Below are 24,279 nucleotides of genomic sequence, written 5' to 3'. Positions count from 1 at the left end.
TAAATAGCTCTGCTGACCATAGGATTAAATGGAACACCCCTGCTAGAATAAGATCCATTTTCATAGAATGGAGACCTATAACTATAAAGAAAGACAGAGTATGTAAACACTTTGGGTCAGGGAGAACGGTTTATGTTTGCGCTGGATGGGAGTCGAACCCACACATTCATATTGACTGCTTCCATGAATATTACAACTAGAAGGAATATTTATATACTAAGTACATGAAGAACTTTAGAAGAAAATACTATAAATATATATATGCTGTACAGTTGGACTAGTTTTAGGGTAAAAGTGTTTTGTTCCAAGCGTGTTGCTTTTTTTATGGGCTTTTTCGTTAAAGTAGTGACATTGGATTATTAGTTCCAGTTTATTATTTTTTGCATCTATTGCTGTTTCTTCTGTGGTGTTCTGTAAACAAATGGATAAAAATGAGAAAAAAAGCTATTTCAATTCAATTTGAACAATAAATTTCTTTAAACATGCACTTGGATGGATATTTTCAATGTCAGTTGGTGAGTTTTTCATTTTTAATTTTTATATTCAAAACCCAAAATTACAAAAACAACATGATTTGCAAACTAGAAAACATAAGAAATGGAAAGAGCATTCATTTCTCTTTAATTCTATATCAAGTTTATTATTTTCCAATAATAAATAAAAAAGTTATACAAGTTATATCGAAGCAAAGTAGCGCACTCTGAAATGGCGGAAAAATTAATTCCGTCCAAAAGTGGCAAATAATTCCGAATTAATTCCGGAGCCAAAGAGTTAAGTTAAACATTGTTTTTGATGTAAACATTTTGTTTGCAGTGCTCAGATTTTTTTATAAAATATTTTTAACTTTTTTTTTTTTTACAACCTTGGTTGGATATGGCCATTGACATTTTTACTTCCTCTGTGCCTTAATCTTTATTTTTAAATTAAAAGAAAACACTATTATTTAACTATCAATAGAATGTGATTTCTTTGCATTTCTCAATGTTTATCTTGACAATTACATTTCAAAAAGCTTCAGTTGATGAAACTTGAATGAATTTAAACTTGCACTCCCATTGATCTCAAACAACATACTTCATTATATTCGAGAAGATCATTAAGACCAATCTGTTTAAAACTTTTTCAGGTTAATTTGTCATGTTAGTTCTCATGTTTATTTCTGCTTTGTCATTGTAGCACCTTGATCCTAAATTATGTTTGTTAACTGTTTTTTGTTTTGTTTTGTTTTTTTGAGTAAAGAGTCCTTGTAATCACAATGAATTTCCATAAGGATCAATAAAGTAGTCTTAGTCTATATAAATGAAATTATTATTATTAATGAAGAATATTAAATCATATTCCAAACCTCATGCTGGAAAAAATTGTATGGAGTCGAGGCCTGAAGTCCAGAATTAAAAATTGTGAGTGGCTGTAGCTGAGTGGTTAAACGCTTGGCTTCAAACCCTGGGTTCAAATCTTGGTGAGGGCACCTCTGAGTCAACCCAACTCTAATGAGAACCTGTCATTAGTTGGGGAAATAAAGGTGGTTGGTTATTTATTGTGCTGGCCACATGATGCACTGCTCTTTTGTCCAAAGAAACAGTTGACCTTGACATCATCTGCCATATAGATTGCAATTGCAAGGTCTAAAAGGGGAACTTTATTGTAAAGGCACAAGCTGACAACCAACTTCAAATGTGTTTTTTTGTGGGGGAAATATGTTAGCTGCTTATCCTTTTGCTTAGCAATGACTTTTCACAAAAATCTAGACTCTATGAATTCTTAAGAAATATAAACAGCATGTTGTTTTATAAAACAAAAACTTAAAATTAAAATAAAAACAGCAATTACAAAAAAACTAAAAACTGCCATGTAGCATAAAAATACTTTTTTTTCATCATGTTTATTACACAACTGTGATAAAAACATTTTTTTTTTCCTAAACAAAAACAGGCTGACAGATGGCCATAAAGCCATGATACGAGTAATCAGAAGAATTAAATTTTTTGTAGCAAGAAGAAAATTTCAGGTAAATGTTGACATATACAATTTAGAAAACTAAAATTTAAATTGTTGGATTAAAATTTCAAGAATTTGAAAAACAATTTCTGTCCTTATCATTTTTTTTTTTTTACTTCCACATAGCAAGCACGTAAACCATATGATGTTCGAGATGTGATTGAACAATATTCTCAAGGTCATTTGAACATGATGGTTAGGATTAAAGAACTACAAAGAAGGTAAGTGTGCTATAGTCATAGACATTAGAATTACAGGTGTGATATAGGATATTAGAGACTATAATAAACAAGAAATGAGTCATTCACAGCTTCACAAAATCTATTGGTAAGTTAATCAATCAAGAAGACTAATCCTTGAGGTTCAACCCCATTCATAACTACAGTAATTAATGCAATAAAATTGGATTTGAAATCCTTTTTCTTTGTTCCTTTAATGCCAATTGACTCATCATCATCATCATCAAACTCCATTTGAGTAAGGGCTTGAGAGGCTCAATTCCTCTCTTTTGCAAAAGCCCTGGATAGAAACCCTGCTGTCTTGCGTAGTGCATAAATGTCGCCATACAGGTTGAGAATTTTAGGTTTTCCAGACCTGTCGAGACGGAGATCAGCAAGTCTGGGGCTGTCAAACAGAATATGAGGCACGGTTTCCTCTTCTTCCCCGCAGCGGGGGGGCACCGTGAATCAAAATTCGGCCATAGCCGCGAGAAATATGAGCCAACAGGACAATGGCCTGTCCTGCACTGTGCTATAATAGCTTGCTCAGGCCTGGACAGCCTCCACCATGGGGAAGTGCGGTCAGGGCGCCTCATGCGCTCCCAGACTCCACAGGCTTTTTGGGACTTGTCCCAGCACTCAAACCACTTTTCCATTTCTGTTTTTTGAATGCCAACAGACTGACAGTTTTTGATTTGTCCTTGAATATGGAAATGTTTATTTAACTAATTAGCCTGTACCAAAATTCACATGTTGACATGTCTCCAGATAGGTTCATTGATTATTGGTCATTGTAATGACCACACAACATCAACAAAAACCACTGGCCTGAAATTGGTGACCTGCTATTTATACTTCAAAGGGAGATATACTTTTAAAAAAATAAAGCAGGATAAAGATCTTAGCTTGCTAAAGTAAATTTAATTGGTCTTTATACTTATTTTCAAACATCAACAAAAACCATTGGCCACTGAAATCACTGAACTTAACCTGCCATCTAGATGTTAAAGGGAAATAAACTTTTTTTTAATCACAAGATAAAGATCAGAGGCTCACTACATGAACTTAAAACAGACATATTCCATATTTACATCATAGTTTGGTTTAAGAAATATAAGGCAGACTGTACTCAAGGTACTCTAGAATATTATACTTTTTTGGATAACACTAAATGTTTCTCATGTAATCCTACACAAGTATAGAAATATTTTTTTTGTACGCTAAGCAATCAAACAAACATGTCTCAGTCTAACTCAACAGGGCCAGCCTTCGATGATTGGGGGCCCTAGGCAAAGTGAATTTGGTGGCCCCAAATGAATTAGAAAAATACAAAATAAACATAATAAAAATAACATTGCTGGTGCACAATTTATTTACACCCTTTATAGTGTGCTCCAACAATAACATTGAGGACAAGTTTCACCATGTTTTCTCTAAAAAATTGTTTTGAGTCCTGTCTAAGCCCCCCACGAATTGGAGGCCCTAGTTAGCTGCCTAGTTTGCCAATGCCTAAGGCTGACTTTGAACTCAAACATATGATAATATCAATGTTTAACATGCCTAACTCAGATCCAATCAGGGTTAAACATGACATAGTCATAGATTTGACAATATGTCATAGAATTGACAATCTAATTATTCTGTCCAACGTTTCAAGTGCAGAAAAAGATAATGTGACCTTGTTTTTGTCTGGGTAATTTATATGTCATGAAAATAAATACATAAATACATTAACTGAAGTTGAAGTTAAAATTGAAGTTTAAGAACTTGAGTTTCTTAAGTTATTGTTTTTTATGTTTATTTTCAACATGTGCCTTATTGTTTAGCTATGAAATATTAACTTGACAACTGGTACAATGTCATTGCAATATAAAACTTTAGAACTTATAAAACCAACTGAAGATGTTGATACCTGAGTTGTTCTGTATGGTTGTTATTGGAATCATAATCACTCCACTATCTATAAATTGCTCCCTATGGCATGCATCTTAATTAACCCTAGACAACCAGTACAACTCCTGGCCTTCGCGTGTGGCTCAGATATAGGGTCCTGCAGAACTGTTATTATGGACAGGAAAAGGGGCAAAGGTGAGCAATGTAAACCAGTAAACTTCAGGCAGGAGGGGATTGTTAGTCATGCCTGGCTAACCACTTACAAGTAACAAAACTCTTAATTCAAACCTCTGCTGCCTTGCAGCTATACCATACCAAAATATGGGAAAGGTTTCTGGAGTAAACCTTGAGGAAAAATCATAACCCAGTGATCTTTAGGCGGCTTGAAGCACAAAGTGCTAAACCCTGGCAATACCTGCTACATTGTTGATCCCAAACTGTGTTGGGTTGCGCTGTTCCTGTACATCAGCTGCATGGAGAGAAACTGCTATGTGGGGGACATTCTTCTGACCATGGTCCAGCCCTTTCATTTTTATAACAACGTATTTAACCTCTAAGGAATTCTGAATAAATTAATGTTATTGTTGCACAAAAGAAATACATCAAAAGCTTTATGTTAGCTCTGTAAATCTTAAGTTAATCCCATTGATCTCACGTTTAAGAATTTGTTGAAGCACTCAGGCACACGATTTATTATGGTATTCTTTTGAGATATATTTTAATAACAATAATTAATACTTAATTCCTTATTATTGAATTAATCTGCAATGTTTTGAGTAATTTCAATGAAAGAAAAAAAAGTTATACTTCATCCCATATATGTAAAACAAATTTTACCTGTGGTAAGTGTAGATAACACAGTTAAAGGGTGGTCAAGAGGCATGTATGCTTGAACTTGGCTACCTATGAAGGGGGCTCAAGGTTCGACACCTGACTCAAGCAGAGTTGTGTTTACCTTCTCCCAGATACCCCTCCCCCACACTGGTCCACAAATGAATTGGATCATAGCCCTCTGAACATGCTCTAAGTAGCGCTATATAAAAGCTATAAATTATTTTTTTTTTATTGAAATTAAAACCTAAACTGTACTAATTGTATTGGCTCGAATGTATTACTATCATTTGAGAATTATTTAAAATCCTCAATTTAAGTTTTAAATATGGATTGCAGATTTATTACTTTATTATAACCTTGTCACAAATTTAAGGAATAACATAATATTTATTCCTTTTTTTTTATTAAGTGTGATTGAATGGAAATGATTTGAGCTTTATCACTATATGATTCAACAATAATTGTAGTTGCTCTGTATTCATCTGTATTTATATTTCTTAAAATTGGAGACTTAAATTATGTTTTCAAAAGTGCCACAAAATGAGGCCCTAAAGCAGCTTCAAATAATAAATGTTGATTTGTCTTTAATTTATATTTTAATTATTCTTATTTCAAACTCCTTCATATTTTAAAACCCCAACATCAGATAATTTTCTAGCGTCTTACTATTCCAATTTCTTTTTTCATCTTACTTAATTATCATAGGAGAAACATTCATTTAGTTGAGTTAGCCATTAGTGGTAAAAGATTAAATTGTAACCTTTTTTTTAGACCAAGAACTAGATCAGAGCAGTTTTAACTTAAGTTTAAAATTTAAATATTAAAGCAAAATAAAAAACTTTTATGCCACAATTTTGTATGCTAAAGATTTCAATTATCTCAGACTTGCTATTAAAAAAATTAACTGAAAATAGACTTTGAGATATGAGTAAAATGAAGGAGGCTCCTGATACAATTAATAATTAGTTTTATACACACCACTCACAACCAATCTCACATATAACATATATCTAGATTGGATTTATATATACTTTCTTAGTGCACGGTGAGTTGACAAGACTTATGTTACATGTTAAGGGCAACTATATATAGATAATAAAGTATTTCTGATTACTTTATCTTTCAATTGTTGTATATACTGGTATATATAGTATATGTACTTTTTATATATACATGTGGATTTCAATAAAGAACTATGAATTTTTGTGAAGTACTGGTAATAAAAAAAAACTAAATACAATAGATTGGTATTTATGATGTTTAATTTTATTTCAATTTCTTGCCTTTCAAAACTATGGTTACTCGAAGGCAACATATACACTTTCTCTATCTTTCAGGCTAACAAAAAAGTATATTTAGCAATAGTCTACATCAAGGTCTCAAAATATTTCAATCATGAACAAACAAAAAAAAATCTTTGCCACAGTCTTTCATCCCTAGCCTATCAATTTCATTTAAGACATTTATTGTCAAACTAATATGTTTTCTTTTACCTATAAATTCACTCAATACAGTGCATACAAATATTCCCATCTAGGCATTATTAAGAGCATTTTAATTTCATACAAAATAAATAATCAGAACAATATCAAATTACATGACAATCATCTGAAAAAAATAAACTTCACTACTGGTATGAAATGAAATTTTCATGCATATTAATAGGACAATAAATTTTATCTAGAGATAAAAAAAAAAAATTAAGCTAATAGAACATAACTGTATTTTAACCAAATATTATCTAAATTCTGTTGAAATATGGAAATGTATGTTATCACTATATTTATAGTCTTCAAGGTAACAATTTTACAACTGAGCTTTCAACACTGAGCTAATAACTTTATGTAATTCTGTGAGAGGTGGAGATTTCTTGAATTAGTAGCAATTATGAACAAAAGCTCAAAGATCTGTATTACAGAATTATCTGAGAAAAATAATGGCTGTGGGCAAAGTAAAGTTTGTATAGCTGAAGTTTATTAGAATTTTAAACAATTTATTTTTACATCAGTTCAGAAATGTCTGTATAAAATAATTATTCATGTCATATTTGTTGGAAAAGCATCAATTTTAAGTCTTTCAAGAATGTTCGCTACATGATGAAGTCCTTTAGCCATGTCAGGATGCTGCAAACAAACAACAGTGTCGGGGCAGACTTTGATAAGCAACCGTAAACAATCTAGAGCTAAGTCGTTCATTTGAGACTGGGCACATGTTTCTTTGCCATCGTAGTAATATTTACCATTAATGTCAACAAGCAGCTTCAAAACAACCTTCAGAATTAGTTTACTGTGTTTCGATATTCTTGGCCATGCTAATAAAATGACATTGCGCAGCAACTGTAAGGCACCGAGTCGGGCAAGTTCATCTTCTCCATCCTCGGTTTCTAAAAACTGCTCTACAATTTTTAACAGTCTGCTTAAATGGCAGATGCAGCTAACTCCTACTTGCTTGATCAGACTACATACGTTAGATATGTACAGCCTACGTAATATTAGAAGGTTTTCACTTAATGAGTCTCTAATAAGTTCATCCAGTAGGTCATGATGATACTTTAGGTCAACTGATTTATCAACAATTTTCAAAATTGTGAATAAACAAGGGAATAGCTTTTGCAAAACAGAAGCATCTTTAACATACATTTGATGTTTAAGTGATGAGTAAATGACATCTGCACGATTGTACCAGCATAGTTCTTCATTAGATGTATTTGATATCAAATGCATCAAGCAGCGAAGACCTCGAATTTTATTCACATCTTGAAAATCATCTAAGAAACTCAGTGAAATTGCCATGACTTGGTTAATGTAACTACTTAAGTATGGCAATGTAATCTGTTCAATAATCCATGAAAATGATTCTGAAAGAAAAGGATTTTTCTGCCAATTAGCGCTGGATAAATGCTCGTTGGAGAATGAAACAAAAGATGCAACCAAGGTCTCCTTCTCATTTTTGTCTACTAAGTAACAGGCTTTTAGGTTCAAAAGATCCCATGTTGTTTCACATTTAAGTGTAGACATCAGTGTATCCATAAGCTGAGAGCTTAGTTTTGCACATTCATTTGAAGACCACAAGGGGCAATTCACATTGCCACCAACCACAATAACAAGTTTAAATATTAATTTGGCTAGCATCCAAAGATTTTCTTCTGTGCTGCTTGTATCACAGTTAGTTTTGAAGTTATGGAAAAATGAGTTAAAGAAAATCAAAACATAGGGTGTTGTTTCTGAATAGCTGCCAAAGTCTGATTTTTCATAGGAGAAATAATCCCTGTTGACAAATGGTGGCACAATAGCGTAATCGCAAATTTTCTCTAATAGCAACACAAGAGGTTGTGTAATAGTTGTTATTGCGCTGTTTTCAACAAACAATGCGCATTTACGAAGCAGCTCAATAGTGTCTTCATCCTTAGAACACAATAAACATTCATGTAGTAAATTTTGAAGCTCTGATAACTGGTTTAAAGTTACATTTTCTATCGGTAATGTTTTGACTTCCATAGGATCCGCCATTTTAAGTTATTGTTTTTAGAGAGTAATATCCCTTAGTTAAATAATATCATGAATATAGGTTAGTGAAAAAAAAAAAAAAGTACTGTTGGAAATAGACATTATCCTTTAAAAAAAAGGGGGGCAGGGGAAGGGAGGGAGCTAGATTTTTATAGTTCTTTAATTTTTATCGAACAAATTAGATAGATATAGATCTATAATTATAGATTTTATAGTTCTTTAATTTTTATCGAACAAATTAGATAGATATAGATCTATAATTATAGATTTTATAGTTCTTTAATTTTTATCGAACAAATTAGATAGATATAGATCTATAATTATAGATTTTATAGTTCTATAATTTTTATCGAACAAATTACATAGATATAGATCTAGAATTATAGATTTATAAAGTCTATATTAAAGGACAAAATAAATATTTATTTTATATCTACAGTCAGCTATATAGATCTAGAGCAAATATATATATAAAATAATATAGTTATTAATAATTAGTCTCTAGATCTACTACTAGTATCTGACTGTCTATAATCATATGAACAGACCACTACTGCACTAATGTCGTATCATTGACATTGTTGTAGATTAAACTTAATTAGGTCTAGATCTATTATAAGTTTATAACTTTCTTTTAATAAGTTCTCCCTATACGATATCATAGCCTAGGTTACATTCATGCCATTGCACATATAATTGTAGGTTACATTATAATAATTATATGCGCATTAAGTTTTAAATCCCATACATTCCTATTTAATATAACAAATCCTTGCGCTTAGAAGAATATGGTGATATGATACAGCAATATTTTTAACTTAAGTGTGACTAACATTATTAAAAATGTATTGCAACATCATAAATAAAAACAAAATGCAAATATATATTTATATATATACCGTATACAGGAGTCAGTGGAGCAGCAACCATTGTGTGTGTGTGTGTGGGGGGGCACATTGCGTTCGAATCAGACCCTTGACCATTAGGAGCTCTCGGGAGCCCTAAATCGAAAAACTAAAACAAAATTTTGACTACTAATTTAAGTATTTTGATCAATTTAGAAATCATTACTGAATTGAGTGTAAAGGCTCTGATATGATTTGCAAAAGGTATTACCTGCACTACCTGCATTATAAATGTACTGATACATAAAGAATGACTGGATTATTATTATTTTTTTGTTACTTTCAAACTATACGGAATTAGGTCCCAGCATCATATTCTTTAACCTTACCACTATGCTACAATTTTAATAAATGCTACTGATTGCAGCATAGGGCCTACATTTTTATAAATTGTAATAAATGTTACTGATTGTAGCATACATTTTTATTTATTTGTAATAAATGCTACTGATTGCGGTATATTTTTTAAAACAATTTTGATAAATGTTACTGATTGCAATATAAATTTTAATCAGTTTTAATATTACTAAAAAACAATGGTAAATATAATATATGGCCTTGCTATAGGTCTGTTCTAATTTTTGTAACCACAAAATTCTGGGTAAAATAAAAAATAACATTCTATATTATATAATTTCTTATTGTACTGATGAAAAAAAATACCTATTATTATTTTGAAAGTCCTATTTTAATGTGTTAATTACATTATTTGTATACCGGTATCCTTATGTGAAACACTGCACTCACTCATAATCTTCTGAATCAAGACATTGCCATATACTTATGTAGACTTTTTCTATTCTAATTGTTAATCAGCAGTGTACCGTGACTATATATCCCAATAACCCATTTGTTAGTGTGGAATAATCTGCCAAAAAAAAAACCTTCCCACATGAGTTTCTAATATCGAAGACATTGCCATATACTTATGTAGACTTTTTCTGTTCTAATTGTTTATCAGCAGTGTGACTATGTATCCCAATAACCCATTTGTTAGTGTGGAATAATCTGCCAAAAAAACAACAACCTTCCCACATGAGTTTCTAATATCGAAGACATTGCCATATACTTATGTAGACTTTTTCTGTTCTAATTGTTAATCAGCAGTGTGACTATGTATCCCAATAACCCATTTGTTAGTGTGGAATAATCTGCCAAAAAAACAACAACCTTCCCACATGAGTTTCTAATATCGAAGACATTGCCATATACTTATGTAGACTTTTTCTGTTCTAATTGTTAATCAGCAGTGTGACTATGTATCCCAATAACCCATTTGTTAGTGTGGAATAATCTGCCAAAAAAACAACAACCTTCCCACATGAGTTTCTAATATCGAAGACATTGCCATATACTTATGTAGACTTTTTCTGTTCTAATTGTTAATCAGCAGTGTGACTATGTATCCCAATAACCCATTTGTTAGTGTGGAATAATCTGCCAAAAAAACAACAACCTTCCCACATGAGTTTCTAATATCGAAGACATTGCCATATACTTATGTAGACTTTTTCTGTTCTAATTGTTTATCAGCAGTGTGACTATGTATCCCAATAACCCATTTGTTAGTGTGGAATAATCTGCCAAAAAAACAACAACCTTCCCACATGAGTTTCTAATATGGAAGTTAAAGAGAATACATTTCAATCAATTATTTTCTAAAAAACACAGCAAATATGTAAATGTAATTTGATTTTTAAGACATTTTAAATATTGCCTTGGCTTTAAAATTGAAAAGAAAACAACAAACATAATATAATTCTTATTTTATAGAGGTATACTTAATGGTTTATGACTGAGAACACAATAGAGTTTTTTATGTACTGAAACTAGTTTAACACTTGAACACACATTTTGATGAGAAATGTTCAAAATAAAAATGAGTTTTCAGTTCATTTTACTCAAGTAAGAATTATAGCAAATGTGTACATAATATTAATTATAGCAAATGTGTGCATAATTTAAATTATACTTGAAAATGTTTTTCTTTCAACTTTTGAAAACCCTGCATACCGCATTTTGCACCTGCTACTTGACATCCAAAAGTTATACATTCTTTTAGTGGTCTTCCTTTGGTCAAGGCCAGTATTGTGGCGGAAAGGAATGTATCACCAGCACCACAAGTGTCTACCACAGTTTGGGGTTTATATGCAGCTGAAAACACCATTCCTGTCCTGGCAGACATGGCGGCTGCACCTTCCTCTCCCCATGCACAAATCAAAACAGCTTCTTCCTTCATTCTGGGAAAAAAGCCTTGCATGGCGTCTGCCATTGATTGAAATCCTTCACTTTTGGCAAAATCTTTACTTATAAACATAACATCGGGTAGTTTCCACATATCATGTTTGATTAACTCCGCAGATAGTCTCAACTTTTCAGCTTCTAGGGATACAATAATTGGTTTAAATGATCTGTTCTCTGATTGATTTTGAATATTATAATCCCTGATTAGTCTAATCATTTGGGCTACTTCACAAGCATTATCACGCCCCTCAAAGTGAATCCATCCATACTGTAAGGAAGTTGGTGACAGATCTGGTTGCAGAATTTTTTGCTGGAAATGTTGTATAGTCAACTCAGGCAGATTTTTATTTGTATGCAAAACAGTCCGACTGTGAGAACCTAGACTAATTATTACAACACTAAGTGGGCATGTGGCTTTATCTATCAACACACAGTTTTGGGCAACAACATTATTTTCTTGAAAATCTTGCTGAATAAACTGCAACTCTTTGTCAATAGCGAGAGTACCAAAATATTCAGCCAATCCTCCAAGAATTGCAAAAACAGTTGCAGAGTTACCAGCGTTACCTCCACGCTGCCAATAACTTTCTGTGCATCTGTGACCCATATCTTCAATGGGATAAGACTGCAGAATTTGGAAAAGATCGACACATGCCAGACCAATAAATAAAACACGTTTATTTTCTTGGATGCAAAAATTTTGTTCCATATTTCTTTGTCTCAGACGGCTTAGATCTTAATTATTAATCTTATCTATAACTAGCATTTGCTTGACAGATTTAGATATCTAGTCCTAAATATTTAGCAGATCTAGACTAGCCTAAGTATGAGAAGCATAAATTGCTGTTTATAATTAACAATTATTTCTACAAATATCTAGATTTACGGTAGATCTATATTAACAAGTTAACATATGAAAAGCCGAAGGTGCAAACTGAGATAGTCCTGTCCTAGATCGTAGTTTAACAGTTCAAGAGGTTAAAGGTGAAAAGGCAAGGGTACTTAAAACTATAACAAGGGATAAGATTATTTTTTTCCCCCCTAGACTAGGCTAGACCATACCTGCCTCGGGGGATATGACAGTAGTAGGGTTCGAACCAGGACTTTCTAGATTACCGAGTGACAGTCCAGACAGAGTGCATCCGTAAAAAAGCACCTTGGTACATACAAGTAAATCTTCTAGAACTGACATAGAGCTACATTCTTATAATTATTATAATTATATTAGATTAAGAAGTCTACCAGGCCTAGTGACTAGTTTAGAGAATAGAATAGATTATGATTATTATTGATTATAGTTATAGATCGATAGAGACAGAGTAAATCAGTAAAGTTATAGAGAAATTAGACATATAATAATAATCTATGTTTACTCATTAAGATTTCCTAAGAACTGTCAACTTATTACTAGATTAATTTGCCTTCAACTGATTACTAGATTAATTAATAGCCATAGCATAGTTTCAGCTTCTTTATAAAAGTTTATTATATATAGTTCGATTATTGGTGGACCTATGTTGGGCCTGGTGCCATTAGCTTTATGAGCTAAATTCTTTACTTGATTTTGCTTCTATCCTATGTAGATTATATATATATATATATATATATATATCAAGACTCTATTTTATAGCATATAGAGTATTGATATTGATCTTAGACTCGTACAGAGATAAAAGCTATAATAAGTGCCTTTGTAATATATATTATTATTATTATAGTTTATTGGTATTCATTGTCATTGCACTTTATATGTCTTTGTTTCCAAGTCACAAAGAAACATCTAGACTAGAGATTTAAAGAACATAATTTAAAATAAAATATAATCACAATGATACTTCAGATCTAGGTCTAAATAATAATGTAGACTTCTATTTTAATAGATTTTAAATATACATGTACAGGTTAAGAAGTTAATTTAATATAAAAAAAATATACAGATGCTATTAATTATAATAATTACATTTTATATCGACTAGTTAACTTTGTTGTTCAAGTTGCTAGTGCACTGGACGTTTTGATGGCTGCCTGGTCGTGAGGTTTGCGCGCTGGACTGTCGTTCAGATTTATCAATGGTCCCGGGTTTAAACCCTGCCCGCTCACATCCCCCGTCGTCCTGCGGAAGGTTTGGAATAGGAAGTAATTATCTTCAACTCTGAAGGAACATCCGAAACATGTAAAGCAACATTTTTACAAACACATCACATTATGATATAGGCTATTTTGAATTGATACTTGTCTGACTAGCGTTCTTTATATGAAATCACTGACAATCATAACTTGTAACAATACATGACATTCTTCTTTTTTTTTAGCTACAATATATTTTACAAACAGGTATTCATTTTTAATTATATTAAATCATTATGGTAATGTTTCTCAAGCTTTTATTAGTAAATGAAACAAACAAATTGTTCAAGCTCCAGTGTCCAAGCATTTTATTGCATTCTGAGCTTCAGAATTTCTTTCTCTGGTGTCTGCATCATATCTCCTAGTAAGAAAAGCATGTCGAAAGAGGTTATAAAATAAAAGGGGTGTGGAAAAAGGGTCATTAAGAAATTGTTTTCTTGCTATCAGACTGCATTATTCATCATAATAAAAAGATGTCAGTAAAACTAAGTCTAATAAAGGAGGCACTACTGGCCAATACTATTATATAATATAGGGACATTTGAGGTAGTCCTACATACCAAATAGCATATGTACCTCTGTAATAAAAAATCACCCTTTGGGTCAGGATTTTGTGATTTTACCATCACAAAAGAGATTCAAGACACCAATAGCAAAGACAAACAGACACAAAAACTCTTTTGTCTCCCTGGAAATCAATAAACTATCAAACCTTTAGCATGTAAATTATGAGTGAGTCTGGTGTGAATGTATATTTTGGTTTTCTATTGTTATAATGTTTTGTTGCACAAATTGTAAGACATATTTCCTTTTGAATAATAAAGATTATTATTAATGGGCATGATCGTCATAAGATTGTCTTTGTTTTAAAGACATCTTGTCTCTGACCCTTTGAGTCAATGATGTAAAATGTATGAAGAATTTCGACCATTATGACACAAGAAAGTTGTGAATAATCTTGTTATAACAGGTGTTCTAAAATGTCTTCTTCTAAAAGTTTTGTGTGGATATTGTTGAAGAAGCCTTTTGTGAATACAGTTTAGATTTTAAAAGGTCCTTATTAGAAGATGAAATGATGTCTTTAACTTTTAAAATAGTTTCGTTTTTTAAGCGTTGTTATTTAACTAGGTTAACATCCAAACATAGATGGATACATCCGTATACCTTCAAAGTGGATGATCAGCATCTCACCTGCCTTCTGTTAGATCACCAAACAGATTGTTTTGTGGAAGTTGACCTGGTGGCACATGTACGTGGTCTGGCCTTTCTGTCAGTCGCCACCGATCTCAGTCTTGTGGCTAGTAGTGGAGCACTGGATGTCATGGCAGTGGTCAAGACCGTTGATCTTTTACGTTGCTCCAGCAGTCTTTCTCCATGCGCTTTAGGCTCCCAGGAGGCCAGGTTGTCAAACACGTCATAATCTTCAAGCGTATCTGGAAGACATGTCTGTGGGGCACGTGGGCAATGTTCTATGTGCACAAATCCATCTGCTGCACCACCATCAGCGCTTCTCTTGCTGATACTGGTATCAGAACAAACGTCGCTTTGGTCAAGAGTTTGTTGGTAAGTCTTCCGGTGCTCGCGCTCTCCATGCGAGGCGGCTTTGTCAGCCCAGTTCTTGTTGAACGCCTGGGTGCAGACAGGAATCACGTTGACAGGATCAGATCTGTGCTCAGCGCTGTCACAACAAATGTCAAGATTCTTGTTGTAGGAGCCAAGCTTGCACGGCTCGCTATCACAGTCATACACAGCGCTACCATCAACAGCATCTCCATCGAGTAACAGATTGTTGATACCTCTTGACATGGTAGCCATCTGTTCCTCTGTCTTGTTTATCATGGTATCAAACGTTTCATCAGTCTTGTTCATTGAGGTACTGGTACCTATCTGTTTAATCATGGTACAGACCTGTTCGTTGACCTCTCCCAGCTTCGTACCCAACTGTATTCATGAGCTCTCTGGTATCTGGTTGTACTTCGAACAGATACGAGTCCGGGTCCTCATCTTCGCCTTGCAAGGCTTGTCGAAGGCGTTCCTTAAGAGTTTCCCTGTTTCTTTCAAAGCATTTCAGTCCTCAATACTGAAGCTCTTGTTTCAATTCTTTTAGATCAAGTTCATCCAGCAGTTTCATGAAAGTCATAAGAAATCCCACTTCTGACAACAGTATTACAATTTTCTCTATCAGGCCTTCTGTAAACACTGCTAAACACAACACAGCACAAAGTCAAACACTGCTAAACTCAACACAGCACATCTAACACAAAAACTTGACAACAAGAGCTTCAATAAACAATGTGGCGTTTTAATTACAATTACATCGACTTCAAACTTCAAATGCTTTCTTGTACTTAACAGAACTGCCTAACTTAACATTACTAGTCTCTCTAGCTCGTACAGCTACATTTTCGAGGACTCACAGTATCGCATCATCCTTATTGCCTTGCTGTTATGGACTCAACTCCTTTCTAACACATTGTCTCTCAACTGTGAAGGCTCTTGATCACATGACCACAACACAGGTCATACTTGCGGTTATTAGCAGTACTCATTGAGGGTTAGAGAGTGTCCCGCATGCTTGGACAATGTAGAGAATTATATATATATATATAGATATTTAAATATAATTAATTTATAGCTTATAGATTTTTTTTATATTACTAGCTGGTATCTGTGCTATATTACATTGTATATAATTTTTATTCAGACTAAAAACATTTTTGTTCAGACCTTTACTGTAACTACCACTCCCATAGGAGAGTCATAAATGGGTGGCTCATTCCCCTTCCACATCATTTGTTGCATAATAAAATTTTCTTTTGTTTTCTCCTGTAGAACACTTCTTCCACATTTTAGACCCAGTGCAGAAACTTCTTTGACCCAATAGTTATAGCCCATAATGATTGTTCATATCTATTATCACATTTAATTAATTTAGCTTTAAAAAAAAAAAAATCATTAAGTTAATATAAAATGTACTTTTTGTTCTCTACAGATTGGATCAAACAATTGGCAAGCCTGCATATTATGGTAATATAAGAGATAAAGAGAAATTGACTTTGTGCTCCAGGATAGGCAGAATAGAAACTCAGGTACAAACAGACCTAACAAAAACGTCATTAAACAGTATGCGTCTATAAAACTTTGTGAATTAAGCATTCAAGCTTATAAGAGACAGTCTTGTAAAGGTTCTCACTTTCACTTTCCCATTAATCTTTTAATCTCAGTTAATCTTCAAATACCGAAATAAAACTTAATAAAATACTCAGAATAGACACAAAGAAAAAGGCACATTTCCTTGTTCCATATGCTAGGATAAATGTGTACAAATGCTCCTTCTTTCCTAGTGCTAATAGAACATGTAATGGGTTGCCTGAGTCAGCCAGGAAAACCAATGACTTGTCAGAATTTAAGTCATTGGTTAACATGCATGATTAGATTGACCTAGGAACACGCGGAGGACGTAATCATCTTCTTTTTTGAAGTAACATCTGTATTTTATAAGATAAGTTCATAAATTTTAGGTGTAAATTTTAAAACCTACTTACCTTTAGCTTTATCGATGGATCTGTTTCTATGAATGATGGTCAATGAGGGTATCATGTAGCCAACTCAACAACCAACTAAGACTAAGACTGCTTTATTGATCCTTATGGAAATTTGTTGTGATAACAAGGACTCACAACAGAAACATACACATAAATAGAACAGACACAACATAAAGAGTTCATTCAGTGACTACACACAGGCATCTCTTGGTCCTTTTCATGTTTCCTGATCAATGAGTGGCATTGATATAGTCTGACAGAGTGAGGTACGAACGAATTTTTGTACTGCTCTGTTCTTGTTTTGATTGACAGCAGTCGCCCACTTCGTGATGACCTGATGTAGTTCTGATGGAGCGGGTGGCCGTCGTCTTTCAAGATACCTCTGAACATATATTAGGTACCCTTACAGTTGGGTTGACTTTGAGGGAATCCTAAAAATCCTGAAGTTAAAAAACAGAAACAGCCTTACAGGATCCATCTCATAGATCGCAAGGTCTGTGAGGAGTACTTTACCTTAAATGTGATAAATACTTTACTTTTTTTTTTTGCTTACTACATATTCTGTTTCAATAGTATTTCATTTATTTTGTAATATGATTTATTGGTAACTTCTAAAAAGTCATTTAGTTAGGATAAGTAATTGCTAAGTTGTTTTTTTTTTAATAAAAGAATGAAAAAAACTAGAGAATTTTTAATTTTTAAAAATGTGCAAAGATGAAAAAACATATTCATTCTTACTTTAAAAAATTAATCAATTATAAATGCTTAGAAACTAAAATGTGGATTTCTAATATGCTTGAGTGTTTTAATATCTTTTTTTTTTAGTTTACTTGTGTTGTTAAGTTGTTTTTTTTGTGTTTTTAAATCATATTTTTTAATTGTAACAGATGCTGTTGAATTATGGTACATTTATTGTTTTTACTGTATTTCTTTAGTTTTTTTAACTCAACTGGCAAACCAGTATTTAATGCAATTAGTTACAGTCTAACTAGTTTGCACAACTTAGTAGCTCGGTGGAAATGTATTCCATGGAAACTCAAGTTTACTATTTCCTTTGTTTACATTTCTATAAAGTTTTAAATCACTTTTTTAAAAACTTAAAACTTACTTATTTAAAATACTGAACATGAGAGCTCCTTGGTTTAGAAACCAAGCACTTCACCACTCTGCCACTAAACCCCTTACAAAAAAGTAAAGCATATATTTATTTATTCATTAAATGTTAATTGATTTATAACTATTTTCTTTTATTTTTGCTTCATTAGATTAACAAGATGGATCTGAAGCTGGATCAAACAATTGTGCTCCTCAACATCCTAGTTCATCAGCAGAAACATCCAACTCCTAGTGAAGATACTTCTCCAGAAACACTAGAAAACTCCTAGCATTTAGCTCAGCACAATGGACACTGTTACATCATGTTGTCACTGCTTTGTGCAATATTCTTCAATTATAAGCACTTGCATTGTGAAATGTTTAGTATGTAAACCATATAAAAAAAAAATTTCATACCTCAAATGTAAATATATGCTGCAGCCACAAAGACTTCATGGATCTAGACATGTCACCACAGTTGTGTGTGTGTCTAGACCTGCTGCCTCAAAGACTTGCAGACTTTGTGTATGGACCTGCTACCACAATTATATTCAGACCTGGTGGAGCTAGACCTCTTTTCTTAAATACATGTTTCTAGACCTGCTGTGGCAGTTGCACCCTAACTTGTAGTTTAACTAGCTATCACAATGGCACAGAGACCTTAGTGACCTCTTTGGTCAATACTTGCCACAATAAATACACACTGTTCTCAATGAATGAAATTTGCTGGCACAACATTTGTCTATGAAAGCCGGCTTCATTTTAGTATTTGGCCAAATTACAGGTTTTCATTGTCATCTGGATTATTAGAAGAGCAATATTTGATTTGATACATGGCATCATTGTCGAGTAGAAGGTAAGACAATGTCAACAAAATATCTCCTGCCTTTAAGAATGTTCCTAAATGTGTAGACTCAGAAAAACATTCAACAAAGTTAGGACCATATACTTTTTGTGTGTGCATTTTTGTAAATCTGCTAATGGGACCAATTCTGTAAAGTATGTATTTATGTATAGTTTAACTACTGCATCAATTTACATCCCCTTTCTATTTTAAATTAAGTTTTTTGACAAAGCAGCAGCATTTGAAAATGAATACAAATAATTTGGTTTCTACATGACATTCGAGGGAACAAATGCTAACAAGTACAATGTATTGGGCTAATTAGTAATGTAGCTGTATTACATACTGACCACTTAGTGTACCTTTGTATTGGCCTAGTTATTTCATTTATACTAGTGCAGACATTCATTCAATGCTAATATCTTGTGTGTAGAAATATTTATTTCCACTTTAGGGGTCACTGGGAGGCACGGTGACTGAGCAGTAAAGAGCTTGGCTTCCAAACCGGGGATCTGGGGTTTGAATCCTTATGAAGACTAAGATATTTTATTTCAGGATCTTTGGGCGCCTCTGAGTCCATCAAGTTCTAATGGGTACCTGAAATTAGTTGGGGAAAAGTAAAGGCGGTTGGTCGTTGTGCTAATCACGACACCCTTGTTAACCGTAGGCCACAGAAACAGATGAGCTTTACATGCCCTATAGACCTCAAGGTCTGAAAAGGGAACCTTACGTACTTAGGGGTCATTGTGGCTGAGTGGTTAAGCACTTGGTTTGCAAACCTGAGGTCCTGTTTTGAATCTCCTCGAAGACAGGATTTTTAGGGTGCCCCTGAGTCCACCCAGCTCTAATGGGTACCTGACTTAAGTTGGGGGAAAGTAAAGGTGGTTGATAGTTGTGCTAACCTTTGGTCAAAGAAGCAGATGACCCTAACATCATCTGCCTTATAGATCACAAGGTCTGAAAGGGGAACTTTACTATTTCTACTTTAAAAAAGTGATAACAGAAATTGTTTTCATATGTATTTATGCTAATTTATAAAAATAGCTAGAAAGAAAGAGTGAAATTGATTTTAAAAGAAAATGAGAAGGGGCTTTTGTGTTTCAAGTTTCATCCACCTTGCTTACTTGATATTAGAAAAAAAAATGTTTGTGACAAAATTAGTTTTCTTCATGTTAAATATTGTGAGAAAGGATTTATTGCATCATGTGTTGAAAATAACTGCCTTTCAATTTATATTAAAATATTTACTGAAAAAAAATAATTCTGTAATAAAATGACTTGCAATGATAAAGTTTTCTTATCAATAGTCACCATTTTTTAATTGAATAACTTTTATTTCCCTTAGCATTTATGTATCCTTGTGGTATTAAGTGCAATTGCCTCTAAATTTAAAGGGTCTAGTCTTTGACTCATTTAGTGGCTGAGTGGTAAAACAGTTTGACTCATTTAGTGGCTGAGTGGTAAAACAGTTTAACTCATTTAGTGGCTGACTGGTAAAACAGTTTGACTCATTTAGTGGCTGAGTGGTAAAACAGTTTGACTCATTTAGTGGCTGAGTGGTAAAACAGTTGGCTTTCAAACCAAGGCTGAAGGCGTCTTGGGCTCAAATCTTTGTGAAGACTTGGTTTTTGAATTTCAGGATTTTTAGGATGCCCCTAAGTCAGCCCAACTTTAGTAGGTACCTGGCCTAACTTGGGGATTGTAAAGATGGTTGCTTGTGAAGGCAAATAGACACTGCCTGCCTTAGACATCTTACATCATATGCCTTTATATCCTGAAGTCTGAAAGGGGTACCAGATTAGAAGGAGATGATGTTTAGAAGGCTCCTAATATTTACACTTAGGGACAAAGTGAGGGATTTGCAGAGGAAATCTGTTTTAATTCTTATAGTGTTCTTTTAGCATGTCAGTAGTATTCCTAATATTTATTATGAGAAAGATAATATCACTTGCACTCATATGCAATTTTGGAGTAAACACAGTCAAGCTTTTTAAAATTCACATGATAGATAGATGCACCTCCTTCTTAATAGAAGACAATATTTATTGAGAATTATAAGAAATCAAAAGTGTATAATTTTATTTAATATATATTTACCACTAAAAATAATATATGTAATTATTAAACTCTAGTAGGTAACTACAATGTAAGGGCTTACACTTTGTATGTATATATATTTAGCCTTGTTATTTACGAGTTTGTTTTGTTTATTCCATCACACTATCTCTCCATTGTTATTTTGTTTATTCATATTATCAAACTCCTGACTGGTTGTGATATTTCCTTTAAAACATTTTATCATTGGATGTATGTGACAGAATAGACTTTATGTTGTTCTTTTAACATCCACATTGACCTGCAATTGTCATTATGTTTTTGTTCATCCAATTAGTATTTGGTCGGACAAATTTTACAGCCTTATGTTGTAGGTTGTCAATTTTTTTCATTAACCTTTATGAGATGACGTGGCCAATCTATCAGCCCCTGTCAGGTTTGGCGAAAAAGACGAAAGGATGTGATGGTTCCAACCACAAAGATTGGCTAGCCAGTGTCTGTAACAGCCAATCAGATTAATTCTACTATTTTTACACATTGGCGAATGGCTGCTTCCTTCACTGTTTTTATAATTTTTTTGTATTAATTTTTTGAAGTTAGCTAGTACTAGGTGTCAACATTGCTGAGGGTGAAATCGATGATAGCAAATGCACTAACTCTGATTTTAGTGACTCTGATAGCTCTAATAATAATCTAGGCAGTATTGAGGAGGGCTTTCCCTACACTAGTACTAGATCTAGTAGTGTTGACGATACCCATCCATGATAACATGGTTTAGAGTTAGGGTTGAGGAATTGGATAGAAGAGAAGACCTGTAAAAATGCCAGAGGGATTAGCACCCAGTAGACTTTTATGCTTTTTTTTTTTACTATCATTTAAGCTCAGATATTAGGTTTGTCAGGGAGACTAATAAAAATGCTAACTTTCTGACCAACAAACATTTCACAAGAAGATCCCTGGGTAATAAATATAAATAGGTGGCTGTCACTGTGGCCAAAATGAAGGTGTTTGTTTCCAATATACTAGGGTGGGGAGTAGTAGAATAATGTGACAGAATTATCTCTATTGGCCTTGTTTTCCCAAACACAAGTATTAGGACTTATTCAGGCCTAAAACTTCTTTAAACAATCTTACATGTTTTATTCTGTTCTGTTTTGAAAAAAATTTTGTTTGTAAATTTGTATGCATAAATTATGCAAATTAGCTTGGCTTTAAAAAAAACAATGTTGATATTTCTGTTGGATTTTCTAAGTTTATATTTGTTCATTCATTTCTCTACAATAATATTCATATAGTTTTGTGTATGTAAAGTAATTAGTTTATTTGTTATGATTTTTTTTTTTTGTAAAAGTGTTCAGTTTGTAAAAAGTGTTCCGTCTTTTTGGCACCAAATGTGCTAAACGGCACCGTCTGAAAAGGGTTAAATATAATTAATTTTTCTTATTTGATTGAAGGTATTTTAAGCACTAGACTCCAATTTGTCAATGACAAGAAAAATAATATTGTATTGAACTGTAAAAAAATAAATATATTTATTTTAAGAATGTTGAGATAACTGTAGAGTGACAAAAATAATTTTTGATTGGGATTGTAAGTTGTTTAAAATGACAGCGAACTGATTACAAGTGACAAACTAATGTGTGACAAAACATCAATTATTCAGAATCACTAATTAATTTGTGTTGATTTGAGTGTTTCAATGGAAGTAGGACCAAAGCGTAAGCACGTTTAATTCAAATATTTGTTGTATTTATTGGTTGTTTGTTTAGAGTTTTATGCTACGAGAGGAAGATAAAACTTAGATTTTTACTTTCATGTGTTTATTTATTATTTCTTGTCCGCCATGTTTTTATTTTTACCAAAAATCTTTGTCTTACTTGCTAGTCTTTCTTATTGATGTGTAACACACACACACACCTCCCAACACAAAGATTTTATAGGTGCATCTGTCCCTCGCCATCTTGATTTTGAGTGGGTGTATGGCATATGCTCCATACCCTTGTCATGATGGTTGTGAGTTTGGACTTTGCCTGCTGTCATCCTCTGCCGTCCTGTTTTGTTTGTTTTACATGGTTCAAATGTTAATTCAGAATTGAAGATTATATACTTATCCTGGTGAAGACAGGGATTTTATTTTTGGAATCTTTGGGCGCCTCTGAGTCAACCCAGCTCTGATGGGTACCTGACATTAGTTGGGAATAAGTAAAGGCGGTTGGTCGTTGTGCTGGCCACATGACACCCTCGTTAACAATGGGCCACAGAAATGATGACCTTAACATCATTTGCCCTATAGTTCTTAAAGGGGAACTTTACCTAACCTTCTGCAGGGCGATGGGCAAGGTTTGAACTCTGGTCCATTATGATGCCAGTTTAGATTGCATACCACATGACCAGGCAGTGATCCTGCAGGAGGTATGTGTTTGGGACATAAAAAAAATTCTTGTCTGAAGGATTGCCTGAATTGTTTTCTCATGTGAAAATTAGATTGAAAAGCTACAACATAAATTTCAGATTAAATCAATTAAAAATACATTAATTTGTTTTTCTTTAATTGTTTTTCTAGTTTTTCAATAAATGTAAAATCTAAATTAAATATTTAGTAACTTAAACAAAAACAGATTAAACATTTGAATGCCAATATATATATATATATATATATGTATATATCATCACATTGGTGTTCCATTGTAATATAACTGAATTTAATATTAAAACTCAATAAAAAAAAATTATTTCCATAGTACGATTTGTCTCAAATTTTAAAGAATCTATATAGTTTTAAAATAATTTATTCAAATAGTTAACAAATTACTGTAGAAGTAAAATCCTTTTAGACACAAATTTATTTCCCTAATTTGGCATTTCTGTATGTTATAATCACAATAAAATTTAGCTTATCTTTTGTTTGTGTTTATTGAAATTCAATATATTGACACCTACACTAAGTAGACACCAATACATCAATTCAAAAGACAAATTTGATGAAACAAGAAAATTAAAAAAAAACTTTTTTAA

At 32.9% G+C, this 24,279-nt stretch overlaps 3 protein-coding genes across 6 annotated transcripts in view; 1 reads left to right on the top strand and 2 right to left on the bottom strand.

Moving 5' to 3' along the window:
- LOC106058847 (potassium voltage-gated channel subfamily KQT member 1-like) overlaps positions 1–23,073 on the top strand; it is a 127,608-nt gene extending 104,535 nt beyond the window's left edge. For all 4 annotated transcript variants that reach the window (XM_056032569.1, XM_056032567.1, XM_056032568.1 and 1 more), the window contains exons 13-16: positions 1,933–2,008; positions 2,125–2,219; positions 16,718–16,814; positions 18,536–23,073. In XM_056032569.1, coding sequence (XP_055888544.1) covers positions 1,933–2,008; positions 2,125–2,219; positions 16,718–16,814; positions 18,536–18,655 — 388 coding nt within the window. In that variant the 3' untranslated portion in view covers positions 18,656–23,073. The remainder of the gene's footprint in view (positions 1–1,932; positions 2,009–2,124; positions 2,220–16,717; positions 16,815–18,535) is intronic.
- LOC106058845 (TELO2-interacting protein 2-like) lies at positions 6,188–8,523 on the bottom strand. The gene has a single exon (XM_013216355.2). The coding sequence runs from the start codon at positions 8,450–8,452 to the stop codon at positions 6,980–6,982; it is 1,473 nt and encodes a 490-aa protein (XP_013071809.2). The 5' UTR covers positions 8,453–8,523; the 3' UTR covers positions 6,188–6,979.
- LOC106058846 (ketohexokinase-like) lies at positions 8,852–12,539 on the bottom strand. The gene has a single exon (XM_013216356.2). The coding sequence runs from the start codon at positions 12,305–12,307 to the stop codon at positions 11,321–11,323; it is 987 nt and encodes a 328-aa protein (XP_013071810.2). The 5' UTR covers positions 12,308–12,539; the 3' UTR covers positions 8,852–11,320.
- Positions 23,074–24,279: the final 1,206 nt, after the last annotated feature.

Source organism: Biomphalaria glabrata, chromosome 6 (assembly GCF_947242115.1).
Source record: "Biomphalaria glabrata chromosome 6, xgBioGlab47.1, whole genome shotgun sequence".
Taxonomy (NCBI): domain Eukaryota; kingdom Metazoa; phylum Mollusca; class Gastropoda; family Planorbidae; genus Biomphalaria; species Biomphalaria glabrata.
The sequence above is the reverse complement of the archived record's forward strand: the minus strand, read 5'-3'. Positions and strand labels throughout refer to the sequence as shown.

Excerpts from the sequence above, each read along its gene's own strand:
- LOC106058846 (XM_013216356.2), bottom strand. The coding sequence starts at position 12,307 with ATGGAACAAAATTTTTGCATCCAAGAAAATAAACGTGTTTTATTTATT.
- LOC106058845 (XM_013216355.2), bottom strand. The coding sequence starts at position 8,452 with ATGGCGGATCCTATGGAAGTCAAAACATTACCGATAGAAAATGTAACT.